Here is a 19,261-nt window from a genome sequence, read left to right as displayed (position 1 = left end):
GAGCTGTGTGGAATATGTTTATTTTCTTCAGCTCATACTCATTGATCCATTATAAAGCTCGGATGCGTCAGGATATTTATTAATACATCTCCGATTGTGTTCATCAGAAAGAAGAAAGTCATATACACCTATGATGGCTTGAGGGTGAGTAAAGCTAATTGGGCTAATTGTCATTGAAAGTCAACTAATCCTTTAACATAATAGCTGCGTTTATGCAACTGACCCCAGAACAGCAAAAAGCATCTGATGAGTTTAGGAGGTTTTTGTGAGTGACGCTGCAGCAGCGCCTCCTTCTGGCCGACAACAACAACAACATCACATCAAGTGCACAGAATGAATACCAACTTTTATTGATCAAGAAACTGAAGATGACAAATGCTTCACCATAAGGACGACCTTTGGACAGAAAAAAATGTCAAAAGAAATCTCACACGGGTTCTAGATCAGTCCTTCTACAGTGCTGAAGCCGCATGTGAGCAAAATACAAGAACAGAAACAGCTCATCCACTCAAACATACTGTACATCGGCATCAGAACTGTGCTGGAAATCAACATCATCCTGTAATTCATTCTTGCATAATCTTCAGTGTTTTCGTTCTAAAACACATTCTGCGCTTCATAACTTAATGTTTAGCTTAATATAAAACAAAGTCATGATATATTAAAAATCCATTAAGCGACAGCTAGCTTTTGACACGTCTTTAATACATTACTAGTATCAAATACTTCAACAGGCTGAACATTTTTACAAAAATATCCGCACCGCTCTTTACTTCACCGCCAAATGCTGAAGAGACCTTCACGTCATTAACTCAATAAGAAGCCGGTGAGGAACCCCTAAAAACGGGACAGTCCAGAAACGAAGAAATGGCCTTAATTTGGATATACAAATCCAACTTTTCAATATCTTGTGCTCACGTTCACTTCGTCACAGAATATTCACACACACACACACACACACACACCGATCATCATCGACGATCTTCAAAAGCGCGGGAAGACACAAATCGACGTCAGTATCTCCGGCGTGTAGCTACGACGAACGACGCACAAACGCGGTAGCTACAGCTTTCATAGTTTACCCTTTGTGTCTTCATCGATGGGAAATGTAGGGGAAAAAAAAACAGGTAAAAAAAGGACAGATGACAAATACGCAGATGTAAACATTTTTTTTGTCTTTTGGAAAATAAAAGAACACCTGAGGCTGTTCATTTTCATTTCTCAACTTACTGGGCGCCATTTTAGTACCAGTTACTCGGCGCCATTTTAGTACCATTTACTTGCTGAATCCAGTTAGTCGTACTACGTGTTCCTGATGCAAACCGGTAACAGATTCATCTTCATCCAGAGAATACAGTAACAAAAAACAAACAAAAGAGAAAACCATCAGTGCAAATCTCACTGTACTCGCAGTAAACGGACGTCAGACTGGATCTGCACCTCTCATCAGCTTATAAAGGACAGTTTCAGACATGATGTGTCGGTTGGACACAGAAACTACTGCAAAGTTTTATTTCAGGCTGCTAAAGAAATCTGGCACATCAATCTAGAGGAACTATGTGCAGCAGCAGGTATGAAAACATGAAATACTGTAATAATAATAGTCTGGATATACATCATGATTCATTTCACTCAAGTACAAATTCATTCACGAAACACCAGCTGAATTAATCTAAACTTTTTAGCTGTAAGATGGAGATGCTCATGTCTCATGAATGAGGTTTTTTGTGCATTTCAGTGTTCTGGAAAAGTACGATGTGTCCCTGACTGAGGTCTGTGATGTATCACAAAAGTTTGTACATGTTGACATGCACTTTAATCCCTTCATGGTCATTTTACTGGAAGAAAACAAACCGGGTTTCTATCTTTTATTGACAATATGCCACTCTAAAACATGATTGGATTCTGTAAACGGCCAATAGAAACCTCTCAGACTGGGATTTCACTGTTTTCCCCCACTGTTTTTAAATGTCTTGAGCCGGTTGCAACAAACTCCAAAGCTAGATAATTCTTCACTTGATCATTTATACTAAAAAAAAGAAAAAAGGAAAAGAAAAAAAAAGCATGTTTTAGATTTATGCATTTCAATTAATAGTAAAATTAAATCAAATTGAATTAAATAATCCTTACGTATTATTCATGTTATGAATTAAGAATTTTAAATGAGTAAAGAACTAGAGCTTAATAAAACATTTTGTATACATCTTAAACTATTTAGTTTATGTGACTCGTAATGAAAATATATTTATCAATACGAATCACAAACTAAAATGGACCAATCCCCTTTTCCATTAAGATTTATACAAAAAAATTTTATTACGCTCTATTTTTTTTTTTTTTTTTTTACTCATGTAAGGATTATTTAATTCAATTTGATGGAATTTTACTATTAATCCAAATTCGTAAATTTTAAAAAAAGGCTTAATTAAATTTAAGTGTTTTCTCAGCTTGGGGTTTATTGCAAATGGATCCAGATCTCTTAATAACTAGCCGTTATTATTTTACTCATCTAGCTCAGTAAAACTAAAAGTAATTTGTTGCTGCTGCTTTGTATCAACTGTCAAGTGCTTCACGTGACGCTACGTTTCTCAAAGTATTAGTACTTCGATTAGATCGACCTCACAAGGTTTAACTACACGACTAGAAAAAGAAAACCGACTGAACAAAATGCATTTCTAATGCATCTCCCAAAATGTCTCGTACAAAAGCAGGCACCGAACAGGGAACGCTTGCCGTTTTTCATGGACTGTCTTCGTTTAAACCATTCAGTCTACAGGGACGCGGTTTCTAAACTAACATTCGATAAGATCTGGATCGGCAGTTTTCTATGAAATCTTGTTTCCGCCACTGAATAAAAAAAATAAAATGATAATTGCAACTTTTTCTCTCACAATTCTTACTTCTTTTCTCAGAATTGCGAGATATAAACTCAAAATTGCTGCGAGTTATAAATGTCAGAATTGTGAGATAAAAAGTCGCAATTATCTTTTTTTTATTCAGTGGCGGAAATGGCTGAGTTATGTCAGAATTGCGAGATATAAACTCAATTGCAAGAAATTATAGTTATAAGCTCACAATTGCGATAAAGTCAGAATTGTGAGATATAAACTCGCAATTCTGACTTTTTTCCTCACAATTCTGACTTTTTTCCCCCTCGCAATTTTGAGTTCATATAATTTTGAGAAAAAGTCAGTTGCAATTGCGACTATTTCACACAATTCTCACTAGTTCATATCACAATTCATATATCAATCTCGCAATTCTGACTTCATCTCTCGCAATTGCGACTTCATTTCATGCAATTCTCACTATTTTTCACAATTGCGAGTTCATATCACAATTCATATATTAATCTCGCAATTCTGACTTTATATCTCGCAATTGCAACTTCATAATCACACAATTCTGAAAAAAAAAAAGTCAGAATTGTGAGATAAAAAGTCACAATTACCTTTTATATTTTTTAATTCAGTGGCGGACACAAGCTTCCATAGTTTCCCGATCAACCCGTCTACTGCGGGACGCAAACGACCAGTGACTGAATGACTGATTCTCCATCGCTGATTTGCATCTAGTCCGTCATGAGCGGCGATCGGTTTCTACTGCGCTACGAGGACGAGGACTTCGGTACTCCGTTGCAGGCATACAAACACATCCATTAAAGGTTGTCAAGGCAAAATTAGCATTAAAAATACCAAAACAAAAACGTAAGAATATGGATCATTCAATGACAACACAAACACACAGCACGTCTCTGGAAATACTGTACATCGGGGAGAAGTTCAGTCAGTACGGAGTCTCTTAGTGTTCTGGCAGAATACTGTACAGTGAACGCAGTTTGTCAAAGCCAACACGGCGCGATTCCTCCTCTACGCTCTCACTATTGCACATTTCCTTTGGAATGCCAGATGAAATCCAATCGTTTAGGCAAAGGACAAGAAAAAGCAAGCAAATTAAGCGGCGTCGACTGGGAATGCCATCGCTGTTAAGGCGAACCATGGGATGCTTCCGAGATAAGAAAGAGGAGAGCTTTCTTTTCATCCGATTTTCTTTTTCCTGAGGGTATTCGAACCAAACTAGGAAATATGCATGGACCTTTACGAAAGGGGAAGTCTTGGTTCCAATCGGAATTTGATTCGGTTCCAAACAAGCAGTCGCCGCCGTCGAGCGTTCATGCACATGATGGTCTTTTGAAGCGTGTTGGCATCGATGTGTGCGGGCGCGTGTGCTTATGTACAGTCTGTGTTCAAGTGTTTTGGCAGACGTGGGTTTCTAAGGTGCTGATGTTTTGAGCCAACAAACATCCGGCAAATTCGGAGAGGGGACAAAACAGACGTGTGCGGATGAAGGCCTTGCGAACGGATCTTTTTCATGCTCTCATCCTTCCGCCTTTCTCTCTCCCGTCTCGGCTTTGTTAATGGTGGACTTCGTTGGCGATGAGACTGTCCTCTCCGGACTGGAAGTCGGCCTCGTTCAGGCTGTTGCCGCCGTTGATCATCTCCTCGTCCTGCGAGGACCCCTGACCGTCTTCCTCTCCGCTGCCTGTTCCGATCTCATCAGAGTTTGGGTCTTGCAGGACCTGGGCGATGTACATCTGCTGCGGTGGATGAAAACATCGGTCACAAAAAGGTCAATTTGTTTAATTAAGAACATGAATATAATGGCATTTTCCTCTTCTGGTAAAATCTTACTAAACAAGTCCTCAAGTGAGCTTACTCTACATTTAAGCAATTACCTGAGATTTGTTGGAGGGTGAAGATCTTGCAGGACGTCCGTTCTCCACTCCATCAACCTCTGTGTCCTTGGTGTCGATCTGAAATGAGAGAGGTCACGGTGAGCGTTTCTGCTCTGGAACAGGTGACAGTCTACCAGAGCTACCCGTGCCGCCCGGTGGACTGACCCCGCAAGCTCATACCTGTAGTACCGCAACTCGTACCTTGTAGTTGTGCGCGCTGAGGTATTTAAAGTGACCGAAACAGACGTGCGACAGGCAGACCACGATGGTGATGATGAGCACCACGAAGGTAAACATGGATGTCGGGGTCGAAAACCCTGAGAAATGAGAAGGAATAATACGCATTTAAAAGGCACATCAGTGAAAGAACTCATGCTTCACATGTGGTCAGTCACATGACCATATTCCACAGGTAATCAAATGACAATAAAACTTCAGACTAAACGCAATAGGTTAAAGTTGCAATATGTAGTTTTTGCGAGACTAGGGGCACCTAGTGGAATTACAAAAATAAAGCATATTTTCAAACGGCCAGTGTTCATTCTGTAGTCGCTGTCGACACAAAACCATCAATGTTTGACTTTTTAATGTTGTATTCACATTTACCTAATTTGTTAATAAACCAGTTTTATTGATTGCAATAAAGATGAAACTATTGGGACAGTTTAAAAATGCAGTATCTGTAATTAGACACACATACGCATTATTTTCCAGCACTTCAAATGTTATTTTTAATGTGACGACCACAAACATTACTTGTTCATCCTTCTGAGATTGTCTCCATTGTAAAACCGAACGTTTAAAAAAGTAGTAAATTCAACATTTGATAGAAAACACTGATTTAAAAATAAAAAGACAATAATTAGCACTTTAACCAGCAGGTGGCGGCAAAGTAGCATTTATTTGTGCATATATCAGCCATTTGCTCTAATCGTTTTTTTGACTAAATATTAAACATTATAAAATAACTAGGTTTAAAAATACATTTTGTCAATGTGAAGTATGAAATACTCAAATCTCCTGAAAAACAATAACTTTTCTTGTGAATGAATGACACAGAAAGCGAGCGCCGCTCTCTCTTTATAATCACAGCAGCTGTCAGTCAATGATTTCAGCACACTTTATTCAATTAATCTAACTAAAGTGCACAATAAATATTTAATTTAAGCTTTTTTCCACATAAAAGTGAAATCTGATGGTCGAATTGAATTTAGTCAAGGAGGAACACTGAGGTACGCCTTTATTTCTTTATTTTTTATGCTGTCTTACGTTTGAATAACTAAATTAATGCTGTGTCTGAATATTTAATTGACTATATTCTGTCATGCATTGCCAAACTGAATTGTGGTTTCCGTTGTGTCGTGTCATTGATGTTGTTTGCGGCAGAAGTTGAAAAATGTTCATCTTTTTCAAGCATCAACACAGGCGTCAGCCAATCAGATCACCTTGTGCAAATACCCTAGTGTTTATGCAACACTGGAAAATAAAGGAACATCAAAAATTGTGGTGGTTAATCACCTGGTTCTTTACGATCATTCTTTATATACATACCAGGACTCTTACCAAGCCTGGAAGGAAGTGGCAGAGAGGTTGGTGAATCTGGTGTGTATTGTGCTTGTATTGTGTCCATGTGCTGTTTATCATTGCACACAAGTAAGCTGGAAGTAGTGTGATTGGCTATTGTCACTATGACGGGCTGTACGCTAGAAAACACTCAAAAACACGCACCTGTCCGCACGGTGGAGAAGAACAGTAGCCAGAAGAGGCACAGGATGGGCGCGGCCACCACCTGATTGACGGCTCCGGAGTGGATCTTCTTGTCGAGTTTAGAGGGCAGGTAAGCGTAGTACATGTTGTACCTGTCCACCAGGTGCTTCAGGAGCATGTACATCAGTCCTGAAGACACAAACATACACTAGCTCACTACACAAACGCAAAAACATCAACACGATAAACTCCTGTAATAAGACGCATTTCTGACGGAATATATAGGGCGGAAGTGATTGGATTGTAAAAAGTGGGTTTTGAGGTAATTGGATAATATTTTTAAGCCCCGCCCAAACGGCCTTGATTATGTCAACAGATGAGTCGAATTACATTTGGATGTTTTTTCAGTGTTTCCGAGCAGCTCGGTTTACAGTAACTCATCACATTTGAAAACACAACATGTGCAAATCTGTTTCCCATACTTGTAAAAAGAAGCACTGACAATTGTCGACAAAAGACTGTGGTTTTCCATCAAAATGAAAATTTAGATTTTGGACATGGAATTATAATTGTGAGGATCTGCTGTAAATAATGCTATGCTATGTATAATGCAATATTTCACAATCGGGGCTTGTTTCATGAAGTTACGCGCGAAAACGCGACAAATGCCGCATCCGTATTGTGGGGCTTCATGTAAAAAAATTCACTCAAGTTTAGTCAAAGCCCAAAACAATTATACTTGTTGTATTCTACTCTGTGAGACCTTTCAAATGACATATGACACATGACTATCTGAGCTGTATGAGTTTTTTTAATGTATACAGTAAATAGTAAAAAAAAAATATATATATATATATATATATATATATATATATATATATATATATATATATATATATATATTTTATAAATTGTTTTTTTTTTTTTTTAAATCCGCAAATAACTCCACACTACTTAGGAAATAATCAAATTGCCTACATGCACTGTAAAGTTCAGACTCTAAGCTTTCAAATGACACCTATTTTGTGATGATCAAGGCAGTAGTTTTGAAAAATATAATCATTATTATTTTCGTAGCTAGGTGGCGCTGACGGGTGGTACACAGTTTTAGCACTTGTAAAGAGTAAATCAAAATGGTTCGATGTATTAAAGATCTAAGCTTTAAAACCTAATTTGTGTTATTCAATTCAGTGGTTGCTTGATAGTGTACACTTTGAGTTAATTTACAATAGTAATACTTTATGTTTAATATTTTCATTTGGTAATACGAATAATTATATTATTAATTATTGATATATAATATCTTTTTTTTTCTTTAATTGTGCAGCCATAGAGCAAACCTGGAGCTTAAAAAAAAATAAAAATAATAATAATTCATATTTATATACGTTTTAATGCCTAATAACATCTGGCAAAGGGATTACCAATAAAAAATAGCATTTGGGCTAATTTGGGTACATTTACATTCATGAATGTTGATTAATGTACACTGTCCCTTTTTGAAAAAAAAAAAAAAAAAAAAAAAAAAAAATATAGATATATATATATATATATATATATATAAATAAATATATATATATATATATAAATATATATTATATTATATATATAAATAAATATATATATATATATATATATATATATATATATATATAAATAAATATATATATAAATAAATATATATTATATTATATATATAAATAAATATATATATATATATATATATATATATATATATATAAATAAATATATATATATATATATATATATAAATAAATATATATATATATATATATATATAAATAAATATATATATATATATAAATAAATATATATATATATATAAATAAATATATAAATTTATATATAAATATATATATAAATATTTTATTTATATATATATAAATAAATATATATATATATATATAAATAAATATATATATATAAATATATATATATATATATATATATATATATATATATATATATATAAATAAATAAATATATATAAATAAATAAATATATATAAATATATAATATATATATATGCCCTACACACAAGCAAACAAGATGTGTCAAATGGACCTAAAATACTGAATGCATACATCTATTAAAAGTATATTTCATCAACTTTTAGGACTACATCATGTACAGACGGACTAAAAGCATCAAAACTACAATTTTAATCTCACAAGGTCTTTCTTAGGCCTGTCATGTATCTGTCTGTTTTCATTCGAGACGCAACATTTCAAATGTCTGCAGACAGACAGTCATGAGGTCAATCAGTGTGTCAGCCGTTGAACACTGTGTCCGAGATGAACATCTCCGTCTGCGTTCACAGTGTGGGCTGAGAGACGTATAAAAGTATCCCGGTTCTGTTCCTCCGCATAACAGAACCTCCATGACCCGATGAGTCATGCACCGCCAGCTGGAGGACGCGTGTGTGTGTGTGTGTGTTTCTCAGAGAGTTCTAGAAATAGTGTGTGCATACAAAAGCTCAGTGACAGAAAACCAAAGAGATTATTGCTCAAATGCAGCGTTTCCTCCCTGTTTCTGTGATTCGGAGTGAAGAACGCAGCCGAGGATCTATATTTATTCCGACACACAGACACACGGGTAGGCAGGTGGTCTTTGCTGGCGCAGTGGGCTTTTTCCATTGTTAGACGCTGCATGCAGACATGTGGCCAGCAGGGGGCGCTATTGATACACACACTTCTTCCACACGCACTTGTGCTTTTTCAGTGGTGTCATTCACACAGTTTCTCCCTGCATTCTCCCTTTCATCCTTGTTGCTCATCTCTCTCTCCCTCTCTCTGATTGGCTGTTGCTCTGTCATTTCGTGAATGGGCTGATGCGAGAGTGGGCGTGGTCTGACTCACCGAAAGGAACGATGATTGGGCAGGTGATGCTGTACGTCATAACGACGGTGAAAACGCACATCATCCAGGCGTAGGCAGCCCCAAACTGAAACTCATAGGCTTGATGCTGCACACACACACACACACACACACACACACACACACACACACACACACACACACACACACACACACACACACACACACAGGTTACACAACTAAACAGCACAGACTGGAACATCATCCAGGTGAACAGCAGGTAAAAATATCTCATTGATGGGTGGATGAATCCCACAAAACCTTTTCAAAATCATGTCCTATTTCAGTCATATTTTATTCCAGCATCAACATGAAATAAGAATGATTTCCTTCAAGCAAAAAAATAATTTATTTCATTATTTATTTTAAAGATTTTTTTCACTGAGACATTATTTTTTAGCAAATGACAACAGCAAATCTTACATAATGCAAAAAAAAAAGCTGATTTTTTTTTTTTGCTCAATGTTTATTTTTCGTTAAGAAAATGTCACAATGCAATAAAATGGTCCTAAAAACATTTGAATTTTTTCATGTAATAAAAAAAATATATAATTATTGTTAAACGAAAATTTATTAAATTTTATTAAATAAAATATTATTAAATTTGTTATTATTATGATAACATTGTAATTATACATCATTTATTATTAATGTAATTTTTGTAATTATTAAATATTAATAGTACTAATAATACAATATTAATAAATTAAAATTAAAGTAAATATTATTATTATGATACATAACTTGTAATTACACAATTTATTAATATTACTGTAAATAGAATTGTAGAGGCGAGAAATTAAATGCAAAAAAAGCTTAATTTGTCTTAATTTGATGCTGAAATATATAAACAAAACATTTTTGGCTTAAAATGCATTTAATATTCATAAAAATAATGTCACAATGCAATAAAATGGTCCTAAAAACATGTAATAAAAAATATATAAAAAATATAATATAATTATTGTTAAATAAATATTAATTAAATTTATTGTTATTATTATGATAACATTGTAATATACATCATTTATTATTAATGTAATTTTTGTAATTATTATAAATAATATAAATATTAATAGTACTAATAATACAATATTAATAAATTTAAATAAAATTAAAAATTATTATGAAACAAATTGTGTAATTACAAGTTATTATTAATATTACTGTAAATAGAATTGTAGAGGCGAGAAATTAAATGCAAAAAAGCTTAATTTGTCTTAATTTGATGCTGAAATATATAAACAAAACATTTTTGGCTTAAAATGCATTTAATATTCATAAAAATATTGTCACAATGCAATAAAATTTAACAGTCCTAAAAACATTTTTTCACTTTTTTTTTTCCATGCAAAAGTTCCCATTTCTTTCTATGCATTTAATCTAGAAATTATCATTAATATATGTATATGCATTTAATAATTGGGATAAAACACGACTCAGATGTGTTCCTGACACGTTTTTTCAGATTCAATTGAACACTGACACTAATTGTGTGAAGATAAGGAACAAGGTCATGTGAATAATTTGAAAGGTCAGTGTGTTTGTACCCGTTTGACGTTGCGTCTCTCTGCGGCCGAGCGAGCCAAACACAGCCGGATCATGTACATGAGAAGACCTGGAATCCGCAGCAGGTCCATGGCGTTTCCGATGAACGCTGACGCGATGACGTAGTTCACGAAAAACGCTCCGTTATCAGGAAGGAAGACACACCTGAAATTAGCAATAAAATCAGGTGCAATAATATATATATATATATAAACCACACAAGTTCAATAATATATTATTTATAATATTTAGATATATTGCTACAACTGGAAAAAGTTTAAGAAGATAAATGAAATTTAAAAAAAAAATTATAATAAAAAAAATTATATATTTTTTTTTAAAATAACAAAATAAAATAAAACAAAATTAAAAATAAAATAAAATAATTAAATAAAATAAAATAAATAGTTGACTTACTCAAATCTGACAGTGGCATCAGCCAGGAATTTTTTGTCGAACAGCCAGCGGAAGAAAACGTCCAAACTAAGACACAGAAGAACATTTAGTATTATAAAAGTGTCAGTTCGCGTCAGCTCTAGTAATCTGATGTTTAATACATTAAAAGAGCTCATTATAGTGAAATCATTCAAAACAATGAGAGCTTCTGCAATAAATTGCTGATGGTTTGGATGAGAGCTCGAGGCAGCTTCCCAAATGAGTCCCCTGACAGATATAAATAAATATTCAATTATGAATAAAAGATTCAAATAAACCACCCACTTCCACAGGCTCGGCAGAAAAACAGAGTTACATCACAAACGGCTGTGATCATGTGTCTCAAATGGAGGGAAATGTACCTGCTGAGGCCCAGAGACGGCAGCAGGAGAACCATGAAGATGAGGAACGTGTAACACTTGTGCATGGTGGTCCTGTTCTCCCCCGACCTGAGGAACACACGGGAAAATCAGCAGGAGAAGATGATGATCTTCAGAGCAGCCGTTTGATTTCGACTGGGGAGGATTTTATGATGACATGAGGGATTGTGGGATTGTACCTGGTCCAGTGGGCTTCAAAGAAGGCAGAATAGTAGACGATGGTGGGCAGCAGGGCAGAGAAGGCCCATAGGAGCAGCGTGGGGAAAAACTGGGTGACGATCGGGTTCTGGATTGAGAGACACAAACAGACACGTGATCATGTGTTTACGGTTTCATCCATTTTATTTCTAGAAGGTATTTCACCTCATCTGTCTCAGTACATGAGGAAAATATTATGAATTAATAATGGAGTGACTCTGAGTGAATTTCATGACTAACACGTCCAGGTCCAAAAATATATAAAAATAAAATATTGCAAAAATACATTTTAGGATCACTGAGATTTTGTGTATTGAACAAATTAAGTGGAATAATAATAATATTAATAATAATAATAAATTAGCATGATGAATATTATTATAGTAATTGAACTAACCAATGAACTAAAAAATATATATTAAAAAATACATATAATGTTTTAATATTACTAATAATTTATTATTAAATTACACTTTATTATAGCTATATATCATTACATATAACATTGTAATTATATTATTATTATTCATTTTACTACTACTACTACTAAAAATAATAATATTGTTAAACAAAAATGTAATGTAATTATTATGATAGATAACTGTAATTATACATAATGTAATTTTTACTATTTATATTAATAATTACAAAAATTACATTAATAGTAATAGTAATTTCTTAATACATTAAATATCATTGTTACTATTATGATACATAACTTGTAATATATTTTACAAATTATTATTACTGTAAAGACAATTGTAGAGGCGAGAAATTGGCACAAATGAATGCTAATCAATGTCACAATACAAAGGCAGAATTTTTGCCATGCAAAATGTGATTTCTTAATTTTTTTTAATTATTTAGGGGTGAAATATGACATTTTTGATGTTCTTGTCAGGTCTCATGAGAGTCACCTCACAATAACAGCTGAAATCATTGTATTGTAAGTTACAGAGCAGCAGGTCTGAGCACATTAACGTCACTGACTAGTGAACTCGACAACCCTGATGAGCCGATCACATGACTCATGAACCTCCATCCACAGAAGAAACACTGAGAACCCCAGCTGAGGCTCTTCACCGCACCCTAACCGGCCGTGACAACACAGAAATCATGTCATCCATCATAATCTGGGATTTGTTTTAACCAGCCGTGACCGTCAACAGCATCGTGCCACGGTTTGTAGACATGCAAAAGCCAAAATCATTTTCTTGATCAACATTTATCATTTTCCAGGAAAAATATCTAAACATCCTTAAAACAAAATAATTAGATTTTTCTGCAGCATTTTCACTTTCACTGATGACTTAATGCTAGAAACGTCTGATGACGGATCGCAGCCTTACGTTCAGATACTCCACAGGCTTGGTGACGTTGAACTTGTCCATCGTGGAGATGATGATGGCTGGGGTGGTGAGGAAGAAGAGGAGGATGAAGAGGATGCAGTTGATGATGAAGCAGCGAAGCCACCAGGAAACTCCTCCCAAAGACAGATGCTCCCTGTGAGCGAAACAACACGTCAGCAAACAGAGTTTAATTCAACCTGTGGTGTGCGGCAAAAAACCCACGTCAGTCCACACACACACACACACACACACACACACACACACACACACACACACACACACACACACACACACACACACACACACACACACACACACACACACACACACACACACACACACACACACACACACACACACCTCAGCAGAACGTATAAAATCTTTTAGCTTGATAAGGTATCGACTGCTCATGGGTAATTCCTGAACATAATGAAGTCAGCAAAGAAACGGCTGACAGATGGAGACAGCGCATTGCTTACTGTACTGTTTCAGTGTAGACTACTACTGTATTTTGTAGTAGTAGTAACGAAACTTTCATTTCGACGGGCTGTAGTGAAAGTTTCTGTATGTATTGTGATTTGATTTATTCATCCATTCTGTGAATTTTCCATTATGACCGGATTCTGTGATTCCATCTGCATCATACGGCCTACAGTAAGCATTAATAAACAACAAAGTAGCGTTATCTTGCATTTCTGCAATTTAGTTTTGTGTTAAAACATCTTAATTATTTGCAGCCCCATTAAATAAAGAGTCAAGAATTGGAAGGTCAAGTCAAAGCATTGCATTGTGGGACATGGTACACCAAAAAAAAAAAATGCTGGATTGAAAACAACCCAAGTTCAGTTAAAAATGGACAAACCCAGTGATAGGGTTGTTTTAACCCAACAAATGTTTTTTTTTTTTTTTTTTTTTTTAAACCCAGCAATTGGATTGCTTTAACCCAGCAAATGGGTTGTTTTTAACCCAAAAAATGGGTTGTTTTTAACCTAGCGATTGGATTGTTTTAACCCAGCAAATGGGTTGTTTTAACCCAATGAATGGGTTGTTTTTAACCCAGTGATTGGATTGTTTTTAACCCAGCAAATGGGTTGTTTTAACCCAACGAATGGGTTGTTTTAACCCAGCGATTGGATTGTTTTTAACCCAACAAATGGGTTGTTTTTAACCCAACGACAGGGTTATTTTAACCCAGCGATTGGATTGTTTTTTACCCAACAAATGGGTTGTTTTTAACCCAGCGATTGGATTGCTTTAACCCAACGAATGGGTTGTTTTTAACCCAGCGATTGGATTGCTTTAACCCAACGAATGGGTTGTTTTTAACCCAGTGATAGGATTGTTTTTAACTCGGTGATTGGATTGTTTTTAACCCAACAAATGGGTTGTTTTAACCCAGCGATTGGATTGTTTTTAACCCAACAAATGGGTTGTTTTAACCCAGCTTTTGGATTTTTTTAACCCAGAAAATGGGTTGTTTTAACTCAGCGTTTGGATTGTTTTTAACCCAACAAATGGGTTGTTTTAACCCAGCTTTTGAATTTTTTTAACCCAGAAAATGGGTTGTTTTAACCCAGCGTTTGGATTGTTTTTAACCCAGCAAATGGGTTGTTTTAACCCAGCGATTGGATTGTTTTTAACCCAGTGACAGGGTTGTTTTAACCCAACAAATGTTTTTTTTTTTTTTTTTTTTTAAAAACCAGCGACTGAGTTGTTTTAACCCAGCGATTGTTTTAACCCAGCAACTTGGTTAAATGTTTGCCCAACCTGCTGGGTAGTTTTATTGAACTCAACTATTGTATTTTTTTGCTTAAAATGAACCCAAAATTTGTTGGAAATTAACAATTATTAATGTTATATTAATATATTTAATAATTAAACAGTAATAATTTATTACATTTCTTATTAATAAATGTCCACCTTTTGATTATTATTGTTGCCTCTAGTAATTATGTGTCTGATTTTTAATTTCCAACCTATTTTGGGTTAATTTTAAGTCAGCCATACATTAATTTTTAAACATTAATTAGGCTAAATAAAACTACCCAGCACTTTGGGAAAACATTTAACCCAACCGCTGGATTAAAACAACCCAATCGTTGGGTTTGACCATTTTCAGCCCAACTTGGTTTGTTTTTAACCCAGTACACCACACAGTATGCTCTGGTTTTATACTGCACATTTTAACTAATCTAACAGGTCATTTTCCATGCATGCAGAAAATATAGCCAGAGACTGAATAAGAGAGACATGAAAAAGTGTCAGAAAGAGAAGGAGATGGGTCTGTTTCTCACCAGCGCACGTTTTGGGGGTCCGGTGCATAGCTGACGCTCCAGTTATAGACATGAAGATTTTCACTGAACTGAGAGGAACGCAGCTCCTGACGGCACTTACAGCCCTGACACTGACACGCATTAAAATCCTTCAGGATTCTGCAGAAACACACAGTAGAAAAATCGTACAAAATCAACAAATGATCCAAAACCCGGGTGAGCTGAAACAGTTACTAATACCATAAAATTAGAATTACAAAAAGAGATACAAATGAAAATGTAAAAATAAAACTCTGCATAGTCTTCACTGTATGAATTAAATATCCTGATTCTTATTAAAGTTACTAAAGTTTTCGTTTTCTTTAGTTTGATCAACATTAATAACACAGACGGCAGCAGGTTTATTAGGCTGCTGTCACTTTAAGACCAAATGCACCGATCTAATATACTGACAAGCATTCGATTACTTTCCCAAATGTTTACATTCAGTCAAAACTGAAATTAAAATTCTATTCCCGGTGGTTTGGCGGCCTACGCAACTTGCGTACTTTGCATATAGGGAGGAGCGGCACTGCCATGAAGCACTGCAAACAGCATAATCGAATTAAAAATGATGGAGAAATATAAAACTAATGTTGATTATACATATAAAAACAATATATTTTAAGCGTATTGCAAATATATAAACATTTCAGTATTGTGAGAGCATAGAGAAATTCGATTACATCATTAGCAGTGCTTCATGGGAGTGGGCGGAGCTAAAGAGCTCTTTCGGCGCGTGTCGCTTTTTTTGACTCTATAATTGGTGGAATTTTCTGTACAGCATCATGGGTAATGTAGTTTTTCACCAATGTAGTTTTTAAAATAATCATGTTTATTTAGAATTTAATGTGTAAAGTAAATTCCAATTTAATATAATTATGAATAAAAAAACATTGTGTAAAAAAATAAATAAAATACTATTGCAACATCACTTCACATGACTAATGCTATTTGTTTGAAAAAGCTCATGTGTCGTACTCACATTGCTGTCATGGCCTCGTTCTGGAAGGTGACGAACGCCATGCCCAGCGGTTTGGTGTTGACCTTCTCTTTCTCCTTCCTGTATTCCTCTTTCAGTTTGGCCTCCAGTTTGGTGTAATAACTCACAGCCTCCTCCTATAAAACCACACAGACTTACAGCACCAATGAATCACCAAATCAGAGCACCAGACACGACCCTCCTGAAACCTGCCGCTTTATTACTTCCTCTCAGGAGAGCTTTCATTTCCTCTGAACGATTCTCTGACACACCACAAATGCTTTTATTCAAGGACACACCAAGAGCCTGATGCGGGTTCATTAAACCAAGAGAACTAAGACCAGTAGTGCCGCTTAAGAATAAAGAATCCATTATTGATTATTGAATTTCTATTACAACTTGGGTTTAAATAAATAGACATATTAAATGGCTCTTTGGAACACTTGATTCTAATTGGTCTGATGAAACGGTTTGATCAAAAAGCTATCAAAAATACAGCAATTCAAAATGGCTGACACCCAAAATGGCTGATACAGGAAAACTGATTTCATTCATCTTGGTATGTTGTACTAAGTTACAAAGTTACAAGCGAAATTAGCAATTTTCTCTTGAATCTCCTGTACAGTAGGTGGCACTGTGCTGAAACACTGCATGTAGTCTCAAGTCATGCTTGTGATGATATCTACCAAGACTTGTCTCAATACGCTAAAGCGTTTTGAAGATATAGCCTTGCATCCAATTTGGCGTGCTCTTCATCAAATTAATTTGCATGTTACTCAAGAACGGTTGGATTTATCAAAAAATTGGCATCAATCAGCTTGGAATCAAGGAATCAGAGGAAAAAGGAATTTTGTTTCTAGCCCTTATGGTTCAAAAGTTATAAACGTGAATGCAAATTTGGCCTGTAGGTGGTGCTAGAGAGATTGCGGTACAGACTCCAAATTCGCTGTGGTTAATGTTCAGACTGTCCTCTATCTGTGTGCCAAATTTCACAACTTTTCACCATATGGTTCTATGGGCTGCCATAGACTCGAGAGCAGAAGAAGAACACTGACGGATACAATACGTGCTAATAATAATAATAATAGTGGTTAACAAATGAAAAGACGGTTTAAACCCAACTTAATAATCAATGTTGAGTTTTTACATTGGCAATGGCACTTATATTGTACTATATATTGACAGTGCAGAGGCATTGTGGGTAATGCGTTTATACCTCTTCACAGCCTGTAATGGCACAGCAGCACAGGTGACCGCAGGGCTTCGGGTTGATCATGGTGGGCATGTGTTCCTTAGCCATCAGATCCGTGAAAAACTTCTTACTGCGTTCAGTCTTCTTCCTGCAGGACACACACACACACACACTAAACTCAGTGGATCGATGCTCGTCCCCTCAGAGAACAGAAACTTCAGCCCATTTAAGAGATCAATAGAAGGTCTCAGAGGTCGGATCATTTCTAAACCTAAAAGAGACACTGATCCAAATCTTTCTGATTCAGTGAAGCTTGAGTTTTTACCTCTCTGCGTTGAGAGACATTAGCTTCGCCACGTTGTAGCAAACACGTGCTTCCAGTACGACGCAGTTCTCGTACGCCTGTCTGAGAGACACAAATGAAGAAATCAACATCTCACACTCCCAAAATTATAATTATGACATCAGACTATCAGCTATAAAACTGTTGCTTTGGTTATGAACATTAAATTTGCAATGCACACATTTCGGAAATGCAAAAACTAGATTTTCAGAGTTTCTGGAAAAACCATTAGCTTTGTCAGTGGATCGTATACAATAAACGATTTAATTATAGAGTACTGAGTAAATATTGTGTAAAACAGTTTTTATTTGCTATCATTGAAAAGTTTGGTTTCATTTTGTTTAAGAGTTTTATTCAGCAAGGATGCATTAAATTGATCAAGTGATTATAAAGCTTTTAAACAGTTATCGAGGTTGAGCCAAAAACCTAGAACTAGTTTGCCAAAGGTGGATTTTTAAGATAATATTTAACGAACAATTCGATGGACAGCGGCAGTCCTAGAGGCAAAGTTGCTCAGAATGAGGAGTTCAACCATTTGGTACAAATGTCATGGGCGTGCACGAAAAATCGTGTGATACACGATCCTTTATGCACATGGCGCCCACCCCGTGGCCGATTTCTTTCAAATTTCTCACAGGCCTCTAGGGCCGTGAGTCAAACAGGCCCAACAAGTTATTCCAATCGGCCTCTGTTAACCTTGTCTGATAGCTGCTCAAACCTCATTGGCCAATGGCGGACGTGTTTTTCAAGATACGCCAATGACGTCAAGATCCCTCTTAGACCTCGTGGCCCCTCGGACGAAGACACCACGTGCCAATTTTCAAGTCAATCAGACTAACGGTTAAAGGATTAGTTCACTTTCAAATGAAAATTTCCTGAATTTACTGACCTCCATGTCATCCAAGATGTTCATGTCTTTCTTTCTTCAGTCGAAAAGAAATGAAGGTTTTTGATGAAAACATTCCAGGATTTTTCTCCTTATAGTGGACTTGAAGGTCAAAATGATACTTTCAGTGAGTAGAATAGGGAAGGCGTACGACATACAGCGTAAGCTTTTTGAAAAATACGGAAAGCAGAAGCATGTGGAAGGCGATCATTTGTGTTTATATAGCATATCCAGTTGTATTTTTTTCGAAAATGAGTGATTGTTTTTCTAGATAAGACTCTTATTCCTCGTCTTGTA

The 19,261-nt window shown here is 35.5% G+C and overlaps 1 protein-coding gene across 3 annotated transcripts in view; it reads right to left on the bottom strand.

Moving 5' to 3' along the window:
- Window positions 1–331: 331 nt before the first annotated feature.
- The window catches only part of LOC137021355 (CSC1-like protein 2), a 54,054-nt gene continuing 35,124 nt past the window's right edge, over window positions 332–19,261 (bottom strand). For 2 of the 3 annotated variants that reach the window (XM_067387672.1, XM_067387674.1), the window contains 14 exons: window positions 18,061–18,141; window positions 17,760–17,883; window positions 16,547–16,680; window positions 15,544–15,681; window positions 13,250–13,403; window positions 11,882–11,988; window positions 11,685–11,771; window positions 11,305–11,370; window positions 10,890–11,052; window positions 9,322–9,427; window positions 6,464–6,631; window positions 4,937–5,052; window positions 4,736–4,813; window positions 332–4,597 (listed from right to left, as the gene is read on the bottom strand). In XM_067387672.1, coding sequence (XP_067243773.1) covers window positions 4,415–4,597; window positions 4,736–4,813; window positions 4,937–5,052; window positions 6,464–6,631; window positions 9,322–9,427; window positions 10,890–11,052; window positions 11,305–11,370; window positions 11,685–11,771; window positions 11,882–11,988; window positions 13,250–13,403; window positions 15,544–15,681; window positions 16,547–16,680; window positions 17,760–17,883; window positions 18,061–18,141 — 1,705 coding nt within the window. In that variant the 3' untranslated portion in view covers window positions 332–4,414. The remainder of the gene's footprint in view (window positions 4,598–4,735; window positions 4,814–4,936; window positions 5,053–6,463; window positions 6,632–9,321; window positions 9,428–10,889; window positions 11,053–11,304; window positions 11,371–11,684; window positions 11,772–11,881; window positions 11,989–13,249; window positions 13,404–15,543; window positions 15,682–16,546; window positions 16,681–17,759; window positions 17,884–18,060; window positions 18,142–19,261) is intronic. The other variant, XM_067387673.1, reaches the window with a different exon arrangement.

Source organism: Chanodichthys erythropterus, chromosome 6, assembly GCF_024489055.1.
Source record: "Chanodichthys erythropterus isolate Z2021 chromosome 6, ASM2448905v1, whole genome shotgun sequence".
Taxonomy (NCBI): domain Eukaryota; kingdom Metazoa; phylum Chordata; class Actinopteri; order Cypriniformes; family Xenocyprididae; genus Chanodichthys; species Chanodichthys erythropterus.
This window is presented reverse-complemented; position numbering and strand designations above follow the sequence as displayed.